At 33.3% G+C, this 14532-nt stretch overlaps 1 protein-coding gene across 3 annotated transcripts in view; it reads left to right on the top strand.

Annotated features, from left to right (window-relative positions):
• The first annotated feature begins 1290 nt into the window (after positions 1–1290).
• The window catches only part of LOC148873429 (integrin-linked protein kinase 1-like), a 43615-nt gene continuing 30373 nt past the window's right edge, over positions 1291–14532 (top strand). The window contains exons 1-4 of one of the 3 annotated variants that reach the window (XM_088974163.1): positions 1291–2154; positions 9504–9578; positions 9703–9807; positions 12076–12161. In XM_088974163.1, the coding sequence (XP_088830289.1) occupies positions 1735–2154; positions 9504–9578; positions 9703–9807; positions 12076–12161 (686 nt within the window). In that variant the 5' untranslated portion in view covers positions 1291–1734. The remainder of the gene's footprint in view (positions 2155–9503; positions 9579–9702; positions 9808–12075; positions 12162–14532) is intronic. The other 2 variants (XR_016108865.1, XM_088974205.1) reach the window with 2 other exon arrangements.

Genomic DNA, 14532 nt, shown 5'->3' with positions numbered 1-14532 from the left:
CCTGGGCCCAACATGGCCTGCAAACCATCGTGTCGGGCAGCCTGACACGTTTTACACCTCTAAATAGAATTGTTTCTCCACATAGCGTGCCCCATAACAAACCCTAACTATGCATTGGGAAAATTTACATGTGTGGGTGGAACTAGCAATTTTGACCCCAACAATTTTCATTCACCCACCTAAAATCCCATCTACATGAACAATGGGTCAATATGGGTAGTGTGACCCATTAGAATAATGGAAAAAGGGTATGAGTATTACCCATTAACCCTTTACTTAGGTTTTATTCAATTGAAAGTTTCTTTTCTTATATAGTTTAGGGCTTCATTCAAAGGTTTTATTCCCCACATAGCGTGTGCCCTACAAAAAATCCTATTTGGAACATCCCCTATCGTGGGACACATGTGGATGTTCCCAATGCATGGTGGAAATGTGTTATGAGGCGTAACTATGGTAGGGGGTGTAAGTCAGGCAGGTCGGGCTAGTTTTATGGTCAATCCAAGCCCAATCCATATATTTGGGCCTAAGACTGGAGCCTGAACCGAGTTCAAGGTCAAGCCCAATCTGAGCCCAATCTACATTTTACTCTCATGCACTCGAAATGGGCTCGGGCTATATATATCCTTATATATGTATTTATAAATGTGTATATTCAGGTTAGGCTCGGACTGGGTTCAGGTTACCTAAGAACTAGGGCTAGGCCCAATGAAAAAAGCCCAAATTCTTGAGTTCGAACCCAGTTCAAAGACTGAAAATTCAAACCCAACCTATATAAAATATTTGAAGCGGGTCAATTTGGGTTCGGATTGGACCGTCCAAATTGCACCCTTAATGTGTGGGGAGGGGGGGCTGGGGAGCCAACCCGAATTCAACAATTTCAGCTAATCCCCTCTCCTCGGACTGATTCAGTGGTCCAAATCCGGTCCATTGATAGCCCTATGCGATGTGAAATCAAATCCGCGCGGTTCCCGAATTTGTCAGTGGAGATATTTCCAATGCACAGTTGGGATTGCGCATATGTAAATTCATGCTATGTTAATTCAAAGACGGAAAAGGCGCATGTTGTCTGATTGTCTCCTTGCCAATTCAACATCGTTGATCGTTCCGAAGGTGCATGATATCTCTCCCAGCTCAACCTAGCAAAACCCCTCCATATCTTTGTGTCTCAGAATCATCAGAGTCCTGACAACTATAGATGGATAATTAATTATTAATAACAAAACAACGATGGGCTTTCCGAAGACTTCTCTACGTAGACCATTATTTTCCTCCTTCTTCTTCTTCCCTTCCAAGCCATTCCTTCTCTCTCGAAGCTGCATTTGCGCGATCCTGTTCATTCTGCTTCCTCGTCTAATCTCTCCTTCTAATCTTCCTTCAACTTTCTATTTTCTCTTCCGTGGTGATCTCGGTCTCTAGTCTCCGGTTTTTTTCTCCATGAGCTGACTAACCTCGTATCGCTCGTAGTGGATCGGGGGCTTCTGTAGCTCTTGGCCGAGCTCGCCGTCTCCACTTTTCCTCCTAGCTTTCTATTAAAAAAGTATTCATATTCGAATCAGTTCTGTTCGCCGAAAACGTTTTACAGGTGTTTGATCGCTCTAATTTCGGTTTTATTCGAATGAAGATTTAGCTTGGTGGTTTCCACGGGCAATTTTCGAATGAGAACGAGTCCTGTCGATAAATAATTAATTCTCGTAACCGGGGATTGTTTCGAGGATCCAGTAGGAAAAAGAAGACATGGACTTCGCTTCTCAATTAAAGCGGGGTATTTCCCGGCAGTTCTCGACGGGATCGTTAAGGAAGAGTAGTGGAAGGTTTGTATTCAGCCGGCAGGCTTCGTTAGACCCGAGACGCAACTCGTTCCGTTTCAGCTTTGGAAGGCAGTCATCGCTGGATCCAAATCGTCGGAGTATTGTTCTGGATGATCTGGCGGTGCCGGAACATCTCGATTCGACAATGCGGTTACTGTTCATGGCGTGCAGCGGGGATGCGAAGGGAGTGGAAGATTTGCTGAATGAAGGCATCGATGTGAATAGCATCGATTTGGATGGCCGGACTGCTTTGCACATTGCTGCTTGCGAGGGGCACGTTGAAGTCGTGAAGCTTCTGCTCACCCGGAAGGCCAACATTGATGCCCGTGATCGGTGGGGAAGTACGGTACGTACCGTTTCATTTCTTGATGTTCTCTTTCTGCCGATTCTCATTTCTATGTCTGAATTGAGGCCGTTTGAGTTCATCATTTCTAGTCTGAATTGAGGACCTGAGGTGTTTCAGGAGGTGTTCGGTTCCATTGCCATTGGTTTATTGAGAAAACGGTGCTACGCCGAAACAGAATTTCTCAAATACAGAAAAAAAAATAATAATAAAAAGCGGAACGGAACCATTGAACCAAATACTTTTTTTATGTCCCTTAAAACATTGCCATTTTCGTCCAAGAAAACGCTACACTATCATAAAATGATGACACGAGAATAAAACCAAACCCTCCTTAGTTTTTGAAAACGGTGTGAATGACTTAAAAGTCCGATTTGGATACGGATTTAACTCTATTCGATCTTATTAAAATTGGATTCTCATAAATTAATATCTTATTAGGGTCTTATAAATTTGATCTTATTAAAATTTGAATCTTACACGAACAATTGTATAAAATTCATATCTTACAAATAAGAATAATTTTTATAGATAGAGAATTATAAAAATTGTAGAAAAATTTTAAAACATATTATTTATTTTTATCATCATCATCATCAAAAATTGCCACATACAAAATATATGGAAACTTACTAATATCTACACACAAGATTTTAAGGTTTAAGTGTCAATTGCCTTTGGAGTCATACAAAATCCCTATTGAGAGTAAAATGGATCGAGAATATGTACAAATTTCATTAACAAAACATACATAGACATACTATATACATGCATGTATATGCGTGATTAGAAAAAGATATTTTATATAAATAAAATGCATATATAAATACTTTGTTAGTTTGGGTGGCCTCAGTAGTTTGGGCTTGCCCAAGTTGCAATCCTAGTTGAACTCTTTGAGAGTGTTTACCTTGAGTTGTAAATTATTAAATTGTTTACATATCATTTTATGTTTTTAAAGAAAAAAATCAAGACCATGGTGATATCTATTTTTGGTTGTAGAGATCATATATTCTACCATGTGAAACTCTAGGTGTTGCTTAGATGGCTTAAATCCATGGATTCATTTATGGATATCATTTTGACAAAGAAGATCATGGTTTAATTTGGTAAATCACTTGGATGTGGGGGATTAACATATTTCTCTAGAAGATTCTTTGATGGTCTTGTTTTTTGGGTTGATTTGATACATTATTTTGATGATTGAGATTAGTTAAAACCTTGGTATCACTTGGATGGTTGAGAGTAATCCATTGATCTTTGGGTTAATTCAATAACTCATTAAGATGGACCAAGTTCTTTGAAATCTCATGACATAATTTGGATGGTTGAGATTAATTAATTGATCATAGAAAATGGTAATTTCCAAAGAAAATAAGATTGAGAAGTGAGTACCTCAATTTCTTTATCAACAACTTCTTGAAGGGCACTAAAGAGGGAATCCTGTAAAGAAAGAAATTTGAATGGTTTCAAATCCTATAATGGTAAAATTGAAACCATTGGATGCAATTCCTAAGTGCTAAATTGGTGAACTTTGAGATTGGTGTTAAGAAAGGAGTTAGGAGTGACTTCAAGAAAAAAAAAGCAATAAAAAAATAAAAAAGAAAGGGAAATAAAAGAGGGAGACTAAAGAAGGCATGAGTAGGGGTGCTTACGGTTCGGTTAGGCCTTTTTTGTAATGGAATTGGCACTATTGATTTTTGGAAAACCGGTAACCGAAATCGAACCGAAGTCAATTGGTTAACCGGTTGACCAGTTCAGTTAACCATCGATTCGATTCATTAGTTTTTTTCAGTTTTTAAATTTTTACAATATATATTATAAAAATGTATATAAATATATAATAAAAATTATAAATATATATAAAATATTATATTTTAAATAATAAATAATATATCATATATTATAAATATATTTACATATAAATGCATATTTATTAATTTATAATATATAAAAATATAAAATATATATAATCTACATGAAAATATACAAAATATATAGAAATATATGTATACTGGTCAGTTCGGTTAACCGCTGATTTTCTATATTGGTTAATCGAAACCAAACCGGTACCTTTGGTTTTTTTTTTAAAACACCGAACTGAAATTGAACCAATTGGTTTGGTTAACCAATTTTTTGGTTTGGTTTCGGTGGGTTTGGTTTTTTGGTTTTTTGCTCACCCCTAGGCATGGGTGAATCAAATATTGATATTGTTGTTGTATGGAATGAGATGCTCCATAGAAAGCCATTAATAAAAGCTGGAGAAATTTTTTTAGGGATTTCACAACAAAACACATTAATCTCAATAAATAAGAAAAGAAGAGGGTCTGCATGCATGTAGACATAGAATGATGGAATAGAAAAATAAAATAAAGGATATTTTGGTATTGGAAAAAGTTTGAGAGTTGACAAATGATGCAACTCAAATATAAAGAAAGATAATTGAGCAATTTGCTCAAAAGAAACAAGAAAATGAGATTGGATGAAATTTCATTAATATGAGATTGATTACAATGAGGCAACAAGGTTGGAGACTCACTCATCTAAGAGAAGAATTTTCAACTCTCAAAGAAAGCTCTAGGCTTCTCACAATAAAGGGAAGAACTAGATTGCTTGTAACTTGATTGTTTTCAACAAGGTTCTTCTTGAATTCTATTTCTTTATTAAATTTTAATTCTTTACATTTTCTTTAAGAAGTTTAGTTTGTTATTTTGCTTCATTGTGTGGCGTGTTAGTTGGATTTTTCTTGTCTCAAGAATAACTTTCTCTCCAATTAATAGGGTTACAAATCTAAAAATGTATGGGGCAAAACAAGGTTTAGAAATACAATATACAAAGGTTTTTCATTGTACATATTTGTATTTGTGCTCTTCTCAACCAGATACCTGACTAGAAGATAACCCTTACTAATTGCTTCCAAAAAACCAATGCCTCATTCTCCCTCTCCTCTTTCCATTAACTCCTTTAATTATCTCTTCTAATTAATTATGCCATTAACTCTACCCTTCAATAACTCATGCCATTAATTCTCTCTCCCCTTCATTACTACATTAAATTGTCTAAATGCATTAAATTTATCTATATCTATAATTCTATATTTAAATTTAACTATAATTTTATATACATTAGAAATATTTATGTTAAATTATAATTATCAATAAAAATAATTATATTGAAATGGAGATATTCAATTGATGGTGTACGATCTGGATGATCATAGCTAGAGGGCAACTTGGACATGGTTGCTTAGTTAGTCTGTCAAACTGCAAGGAAGTAGAGCTTAGAGGACCCAGGGTGGCTAACCCGGTGTGGGCGCTCCGATTTTTAAGTTACTATAACCTGTGTGCGAGTTGAAAGTTTGGTTGCAAGTAAGCTAGAACACAATAAATCATTGCGTACCTTTCTGAAGTTGGAGGTGAGGCCTATATATAGGTGTTGTTTGGTGTGGTTTTCACGCATCGTGTTTGAGGTCTCCGGGAGGTCGTGCCTAACTGGTCTGAAGTCCTCAGAGGTAGTCGTGCACGTAGACCAGTCTTTGCACTTTGTTCGATTTCCTTCAGAACATTCAGTGTAGGGTTCAACTTCCGAGAAACCCGAGAATGATGGGATATGCATGCAGAATTGGTCAATGAGCACATATCGCAAGTTGCCACTTGGACCTCAGTTAGGTCGGGAAGCCATCGAGGGAGGTTTCTCCTCATGTTAGGGTTACTTTGGCCCATACTGACGATGTGCCACAGATCAACCTTGGACGAGGTGCTACTAGCCACAACCAGATTTCCACCAGGTTGGCGGAGGTAAGTCGCTAGGTCGACGACAGAGGCAGGTCGCCAGGTCAGACTCCATCACTTTGGCTAAGGCGAGTCATCGCCTAGGTGGTGTCGAGGTGTCATCCAGCTGTTCTGAAATGCCACGTGTCATCATGTCACAAGAGGGCCAAATCCGTCATCATCATCAATGATATATTATTAGGCTAAATAATCTTCTTAAATTTAAAATATAATTAATTTTTCAATTAATTTATTAAGTAATTTATACTTTAAATAAATATTATTTAGTTCACTCAACAAATAAAACTATTGTTTTAAAAATCGATTTGGAGGCTGAATAGTTTTTGCCTCTAGGCCATGGGTTAATAGTAGACCTAGCAATTGGGTTGGGTGGGTTGGGTCAAGATCCTTTGGGTTGATTTCAGGTCGGGTTTCCAAATGCTAGACCCTAACCCTAAATGTTCGGGTTAGGGTTGACCCATGGGTCAATTCGGGTCATCCCAAAAAATAGCTGAAATTAAAAAAAGAAGAAAAACTACATGAAAAATGCCAAAATTAAAAGAATTAACCTTAAAATTCTAAATATAAAGTTAAAAAACTTGAACATTTAACAATTTAAAGAGTAAACAATAAAGAGTAAAGACTGAAAAAATTAAATAGTGGAAACTTCTAACAATGCATAAATAGTCCCAATTAAACTTGACAATCGGGTCAACGGGTTCACCCATGACCCAATCCAACCCAACCTGGTTTTTTCCGAGTTGCGTCAGGTCGGGTCATTCTCACATTTAGGTAGCTAAATATGAGACCCTAACCCTGTTTTTTCGAGTTGGGTTAGGTCGGGTTTGCGGGTTGGGTCAACTTTTTGCCATATCTAGTTAATAGTTCAAATGTTCAGGTTGAAAAATCAAAGTATGACACATCTTCCATCTCTATATGTATGATATGATATAATATAATTACATTTTGTGTGTGTTTATATTATTTTAGGTTCAATTTTTACTTTTTTATTTTACTTTTTAATTTTTTATAAATATAAAAATGAGTTGGAAACTGAAATTTAAGACCACAAAATGAGTTAGTTTTTGTATAGCGGGGGTTGTAAAGATCGTGAAAAGTTAGCCACTCTCACAAAAGTGCGACTTGAATTGTGATAAAATAAATTAGACATAATCCAAAAAAAGAATGAATTGGACTTAAATGAATAACATTTAAATGGAAATGTCATAAAATTCTTTTTCTCAATTTTTCATTTTTTCTTAATAAAACCCGTACATCACACGGGTCTCGACTAGTATAATGTGGATTACAAAAAGGTAATTAGGTTGAGAACCCAGTTGCCCAAAGGGATTTAGGACTTGTTCATCCAAAGAAGATGGGGCTCACTCACCTAAGAAAGGACTCTCAACTCTCAAAAGAGAGTTATAAGTTTCACAAAGCAAATGAAAGAACTTGATCACCCTTGCTTGAGATTACAAGGCTTTGTATAGAGAACAAAAGTTAGTTGTTGGAGCATTAAGTGAAACACTAAATATTGGAGCATTTAATGAAACTAGTAGTTAGAAACCAACTAACAAGCCAACTATTAGAAGCCCACTAACCAAAATTATTGTTAGAAGTCCATTAGTGAGTTTAAATTTAGGTCCACTTGTCTTATTCTCTGGAAATGATTTGATGCTTTTTAGAGTATAATTTTAAACTACATTAACAGGTTACATTTTTGGTGGTTAATCAAGTGATTAGCTAGTTCAACTTTTTAAACCAGCATCTAACTGGAACCTAAAAAGGTCATTGTCCTGGTTTTCATTGTGTGACCATCCCATTAGACCTAAATCTTACAAGACTATATCAAATATTACTAAGAAAAAATGAAAAACAAATGATGGGGGATAGAAAACTCCAAACTAATAGTACATCTTATTAGATATAGTAGGGTGCAACTTAGGTGGGTTCCATGTTAACATTGTTTATAAATTTTCAATATGCTCAACCATATATATATATATATGTATGTATATTGATTGTTGAATATTATTAGTTGCTTATGGGAAGAATCTATAGGCTTTAAAAAAGGAAGAATTTATAACTTGAATTTTAACTGATGGTATAAATATTTTCAATTAAAATTGTGAGACAATAACAATTTCATATCTTTTGTAGTTTATTTTGATATGGTGTTACTTGAATGTTAGCCCTAAATTAAAGCAACATTTAAGATGTCAATTTGTGTGGAAATGTGGACTACTTAAAATTATTAAACATGTAGGAAATATGAAATATTTAGTGTAGATTTATTATAGAATTTTTATATATTACAAATATATCAACCTATGAAAATATTTGTTAGCTTTTTGGAAATGGCATACTTCTTTGAATAAGTGTATTATTATATGGTGATAAAATTTATGATTATATAATTTTAAGATGGGCTATTTCCTATACTTTAGAATAAATTTAAAGGTTTAAGAAATTCTTATCTAGTACCTACTATTGATATTTAATTAACATATTTTGTTTTATTATATTTTATTTAATATAAAATTTATGAACATATGGATCTTCCTCTTAATGTTATTAGCTTTCATAAGAGTTTTTTTGATAGAAAATTCTTTCATAAGATCTAAAATATTAAGCACAGATTATATTTTATTTAATTGTATAACTAAACACTTTATTAAAAAATAAAAAAGCCATCAATCTTGATAAATTTGAAAGAAAAGCTATTATTAAAGAGTTGATAATTGAGAGAGTAGAAAGGTCTCCTATTCTGCAAACTTGACTTCTACCACCAATTGAAAGGTCTCCTATTCTGCAAATTTGAAAGAAAAGCTATTATATTTTATTTAATATAAAATTTGAAAGAAAAGCTATTGTTAAAGATTATAGTTTTCATCTACCACCAATATAATAACTAGATATACTGTATTGTCATTTATGATAATTTTAAAACTTGAGCTGGGTATTTTTGCAGAAAATGCTTTTTAAGGGAAAACTATTATTAAAGTATATGTAATTAGGATAATAGAAGATCTCTAATTGCATGTATTTGTTTTCTCAAGAAATGTGCAGCTTTTAGGCACCAGTAATTCAGCAACTAATATTAGTGACAATAATTTTAAAACTTGAAATGGGTATTTTGTAGAAAGTTTTTTTTATTGTTGTAATTTGTTACCACTATACCATTGGAAAGTTTGAAACTATGTAATCACTTGGAATACAATTAACACCATCATTTATAAAATTGATAAATTTATATAGATAATGGATTTGAAAAGAATATAATCATATTAAAACAAATCATTTAGATGATGTCTATGTACATGTACATTGAAAACTTTACATTGTTATAGTTAATAAAGTAAAACTTATTAAAAAAAGTATTTTGAAACACTTGGAAAAGTATTTATATTCCAAAATGGTTTTATTTTAGCGTTCATGGAATAGAAACATTTTGTGAAAATATTTGCACATTTAAAATATAAATTAAAGTTGACCATGTGCTGGTGTCATATATGAAGAAGGAATCTTGGTGATTATTTTATTCTTTTATCCAACCTCTTGACAAAGAGTTGTCTCTGATGGCAGGCAGCTGCTGATGCCAAGTACTATGGAAATGTTGAAATTTACAATATCTTGAGGGCTAGAGGAGCCAAAGTTCCGGTATTTTCAACATTTTTCTACCTTTTGTATCATTTTATGGATAGTTCTGTTATGTTACTTAAAATATATATATATATATATCATTTCATTACTTTAATGTTGTTCACCAAATTTCTTTTTCTAGAAAACTAGGAGGACACCAATGACAGTATCAAACCCTCGAGAAATTCCAGAATATGAACTTAATCCAATGGAACTTCAGGTTCGCAAAGGTGACGTTATTTCAATGGTATGATCTTGATTCTTTATAAAGAAATAAATTATAATGTGCCTTAAGTCATCCTTGCATTGTCATAATAGTAAAACTAATTGCACAAGGTCTCAGTCTGGGCTTAAGCCATGGCTTTTTCTTTTGCTAGTGTGCGTAATCAATGTTGTGAGACTTGGATTAGACTGGTCAATGGGACTATGAGTACGAAACTGGGAATCAACAGTCATTTTAGTATATGTTTCACATCAATGCTGTATAGTTTTTTAACGGTGCTTTATATGTGTGGGTTGGAAGCATAGTCTTTTGAATTAATAGTGTATTTTTTTGTTTGCTAACATTGTTATCAGTTAGGATATTTCCTTGGGTAACAACAATACCTTCTATTTAGTACCAATGTTCCATATCTGTTTGTAGCATTGACACCCGTTATAGGAAGTCTATGTCACTGTCTCATCATGTTCTTGTTGGTAGCAACGAGCTCCAAATTGAGAAAACATCAAATTCAACGTTTTTTTAGACCATGCATTTTCAATTTCTAAGGCATGGTTTGGAGCACCGTTTTTATGAAAAAACGGTTCCAAACATTTTATCGTTTTCTAAAGCACCGATTTTTTCAATGTGGTGCTGATGTATCACCATTTTCTAGAACGACTTTGATGTCAAACACCGCTTTAGTGCATTTTTTTTTTTTAAATCCTTGTTTGTCAAATTTCTGGAAAACTAATAGACCCTTCAAAAGCTAGAAAAAACCAATGAAAATTGGTTGGGTTTTAATGACCTACTCAGATAACTAGTTTATCATAAATTTTAGGAAAAATAATATAGGTACCCTATACTTTGAGGGTAATGCTGAACTTTCAAGCACAACACATTAGTATCCTAAAGGACCTAAACCTTTTGAAATATGCACTCTAGTCCTGCACCATTAATAAATGTTAATGTGGATGACAAAATTATCAAAATGCCACTATCGAATAATTTATTTATGATTAATGTTTTGGAAAAAATAAACAAATTAAAGGGGGTAGGACTGCACAACCATTATACCTAGTTGATTCAGAACTGAAAAAGAAAATGAAGGTTGATGCATAAACCACCATGTTGCTTCATCACATAGTTTATTCAAATTCGAGGACAAAAATGGAAAAAGGAAGGGCAGTTTTAGAATTTTAAAATGTTTAATGCAAGATTACTAGCGAAATGCTAACAGTTAAACTTGAGTGTATATTTTAAAAAAGTTCAAAGTATTAAAATGGCACATTTGAAGTTCAAGCCCTTAAGTGTCATTAGCTCCAAAGTATTGGGTAGTATATGTAATTTACCCTAAATTTTAAAATAAACAACAAGAAGACTTAAACTTGTGACCCGTAGGTTGATCAAATATGTATACATTTTTAAATAAGATAAGAGTGAAGAGACCACTTCTTTTTAAAATCAAGAGACAGATCATTTAGATATTTTGTATATTTCAATACAGGTATATGTAGTGAAGAGACTTGACCCCAATCACTTCTTTTTAAAATTAAGAGCATTACATATACATGTATTGAAATATACATTTTTTTATGGTATTTATATGATGTCACGGTGGTCAACCCAACAATTACATAATTTGACATATGATCCAACGGGCATTCAATTTTTATATCCAGTCCGAGTCTTACACAACATCGACATAATTATATATTGTCATAATTTTATGAGAAGAATCGTCTGAAGCAAAATAAATTGCTCAAGCTTCAATTCCATTATTTCGTATACACTCATTTTGACACTCTAAAGTGTGTTTTTTGTATGCCACTCAAAAGCATATTATACAGAAAATTAGAAACAAAATTAGATTTACTTTATTTGTATTTCTTATGTCAACATGCACTTTTAAGTGGGCTTTCAAATTATTTATAAAAAAGTGATTTTTCAAATAATTAAAAATATATAGAAATCATATTTGTTCTGTTGTTGTGCTAGACCTTGCATGTGATTTTTTTTCATCTAATACTTAAGAGCTTTATTTTATCTACCGCTCTAATTTCCATTTATTTATTTCATCTAATTTTTATTTTCTGAAATAATATTCTATAGTTTTCATTGTATTGTTTGGTGTATTTAATTGGTAAAAATAAATCTTTGATATGGTGTTTGGTTGTTGTTTCTACATTGAAATGGTGGAACAGATGCAAATTTTATGTACTTTAGGTTCTTTGCACCTTTTTAAAAATTGATATAACCATATATTCCGTTATGGATGGTTTCATAATAATATTTTATTTTATTTTTCATTGACAGGGTACTTACCAAGTGGCTAAATGGAATGGGACAAAGGTTTCTGTAAAGATACTTGATAAGGAGTGCTATTCGGACCCTGAGAGCATGTATGTGTTCTTTCCCGTTTCTTTGTTTCTTTAACCGAAGAGTTATCTTCATCATTTAAAGGAAAAACTTTTGCCTAAATATGCTTTGTTATTCCTTTTTTATTTAGAGAAAAATTTCAATTAGTACTTTGTATTTTGGGCCTAGTGCCACTTTGGTCTCTAAATTTTAAAACACGATAATTCAGTACTTAAACTTTTAAAATGTGTCAATTTAGTACCTATTGTTAACCAGCTGTTAAATGGCATTTGAAAAGACACAAATGTCCTTTGAGTGTCATCTAATTTTTTTATCAACTATCTAAACAATAATAAAAAACAAACATTCCTAAATCCTTGCCTCTTCTATTCAAGAAATTTGGGGTCACTAGAATGCCCACTAAGATGTGACCCCAACTTTCTTGAATAGAAGAGGCAAGAATTTGAAACTGTTCATTTTTTGTCAATGCTTGGATAGTTGATAAAGAGAATTAGATGACACTCGAAGGGCATTTAAATCTTTTCAAATGCTACTTAACGACTAATCAACAGACTAGTTAATGGAAGATATTAGATTGACATGCTTTGAAAGTTCGGATACTGAATTGTTGCGTTTTAAAGTTCAAAGACTAAAATGATACTAAGCCCAAAGTGGATGCTAATTGATTACTATTCTTTTTATTTATTTAAAATTCTCCAATGATTACAAACTTCAATAACAAAGAGAATATCAACGGGGCAAATTGAAAGATGTTATGTAGCAAGAAAATGGTATGTTTACAAGGGATGAATAGGAATCAACTCTTTTGGACTTAAATGGAAAGTATGGTTTTAAAACTGGTATAGGATAAAAAGCTGTAGCTTACACATGGGATGTGTGTAAACCTCCTGCATATTTATGTCTTTAGCATAAATGGATTCCATTGGATTCAGTTATCATACATGAAGAAAAAGGAGAAGGGAAATTTTTTTATCAGTATCCTGTATTTTGGCTTGAGTGACAATTTGGTCCCCAAACTTTAAAATGCGACAATTCAGTATTTAAACTTTCAAAATGTGACATTTAAGTACAGGAATTTTCAAAATGTGACAATCCTGCTGTTAACTAGTCCGTTAATCAGCCGTTAAGTGACTTTTGAAAAGTAAAAATTGCTCTAAAAATGCCATCTAAATCTCTTTATCAACCATCAAAACATTGACAATAAAATGGACAGTTTCAAATTCTGGATTCTTCTAAACAGTCATCATTTTTTTTGAATAGAAGGGGTTAAGATTTGGTACTATTCAGTTTTTTGTCATCATTTGGATGTTTGAAAAAGAGAATTAGATAGCATTCTTAGAGTATTTTTGACTTTTTAAATGTCACTTAACAACTGATTAATGGACTAATTAATGACATATATTAGATTGTCACATTTTGAAAATTCGAGTATTGAATTATGATATTTTAAAGTTTAGGAACCAAATTATCACTCGAGCCAAATTACAGGGTATGCTCTGGAATTTTCCAAAGGAGAAAGAGACGGTAAATGCAGCCCTTCTATATCTCTTAGTATGGATTTTGCTCTTGTGTGCACAAAAACTATGAAGTTCATTTGGTTGCCAGATATGCATGATCTATTGGAACTGATTTTTCCAAATCTGGGTGATGAGGACAGGTGTACGGGTGTCAACACGTTGGATTCAGTATGGATTTCACCTGAGCCTGACCTGATTACACCTCAACCTTTTGTTTTGTTTTTTTTTGCAATCAATTGCACCACAGCCTGAGCCTATCTGTTCTTATGGATAGGATGGGAGATGTTTTCGATGAACGTTGAGATGTATATGTAGGGCGCCAATCTGAGCCCACTGGGTTGGGGTGGTGACAGGGCACAAAGTGGGGCAAGGCAAGGTCAGATAGATAAGATACAGAAAAATGTCAATAAAATGGAGAATGAGTGAAGAAAACAGTTGATATCTTGGCTTGTTAATCAAGGAACGGAATACCTCGTAACTTGATCCTCTCAGAGCTTGGCATTCCACGATCTGAAATCTACCATAACCTGACAAGGGACATACCAAACCTGTTTCAGTATTAGTGGGAAGGGGAGGGTTACCTCATTAATTCTCTCTAGTGACATCCCTAATTAAGCTTACTGATGAAATATTTAGGTGTTCCTTTATTATATTGATATATCTTGTATTTCAAGTTTTTTTTTTGAACTATACTGACGAGGATTTGCTCTTGTTAGCCTGTGGCCTTTCTTTATATTTTGTTAATCCCTTATTTTCTTATTCTATGATCCTGAACTTATAACATAAATTCAATTGGAAATGCAAATGCAGAAACCTTTTGATATATGATTTTCAGATACAGGGTCAGGGTGAGTTAAATTCATGGTATATATCATGG

This window comes from Nelumbo lutea, chromosome 1 (genome assembly GCF_056320005.1).
Source record: "Nelumbo lutea isolate HS-2025 chromosome 1, American lotus-T2T, whole genome shotgun sequence".
Taxonomy (NCBI): domain Eukaryota; kingdom Viridiplantae; phylum Streptophyta; class Magnoliopsida; order Proteales; family Nelumbonaceae; genus Nelumbo; species Nelumbo lutea.
This window is presented reverse-complemented; position numbering and strand designations above follow the sequence as displayed.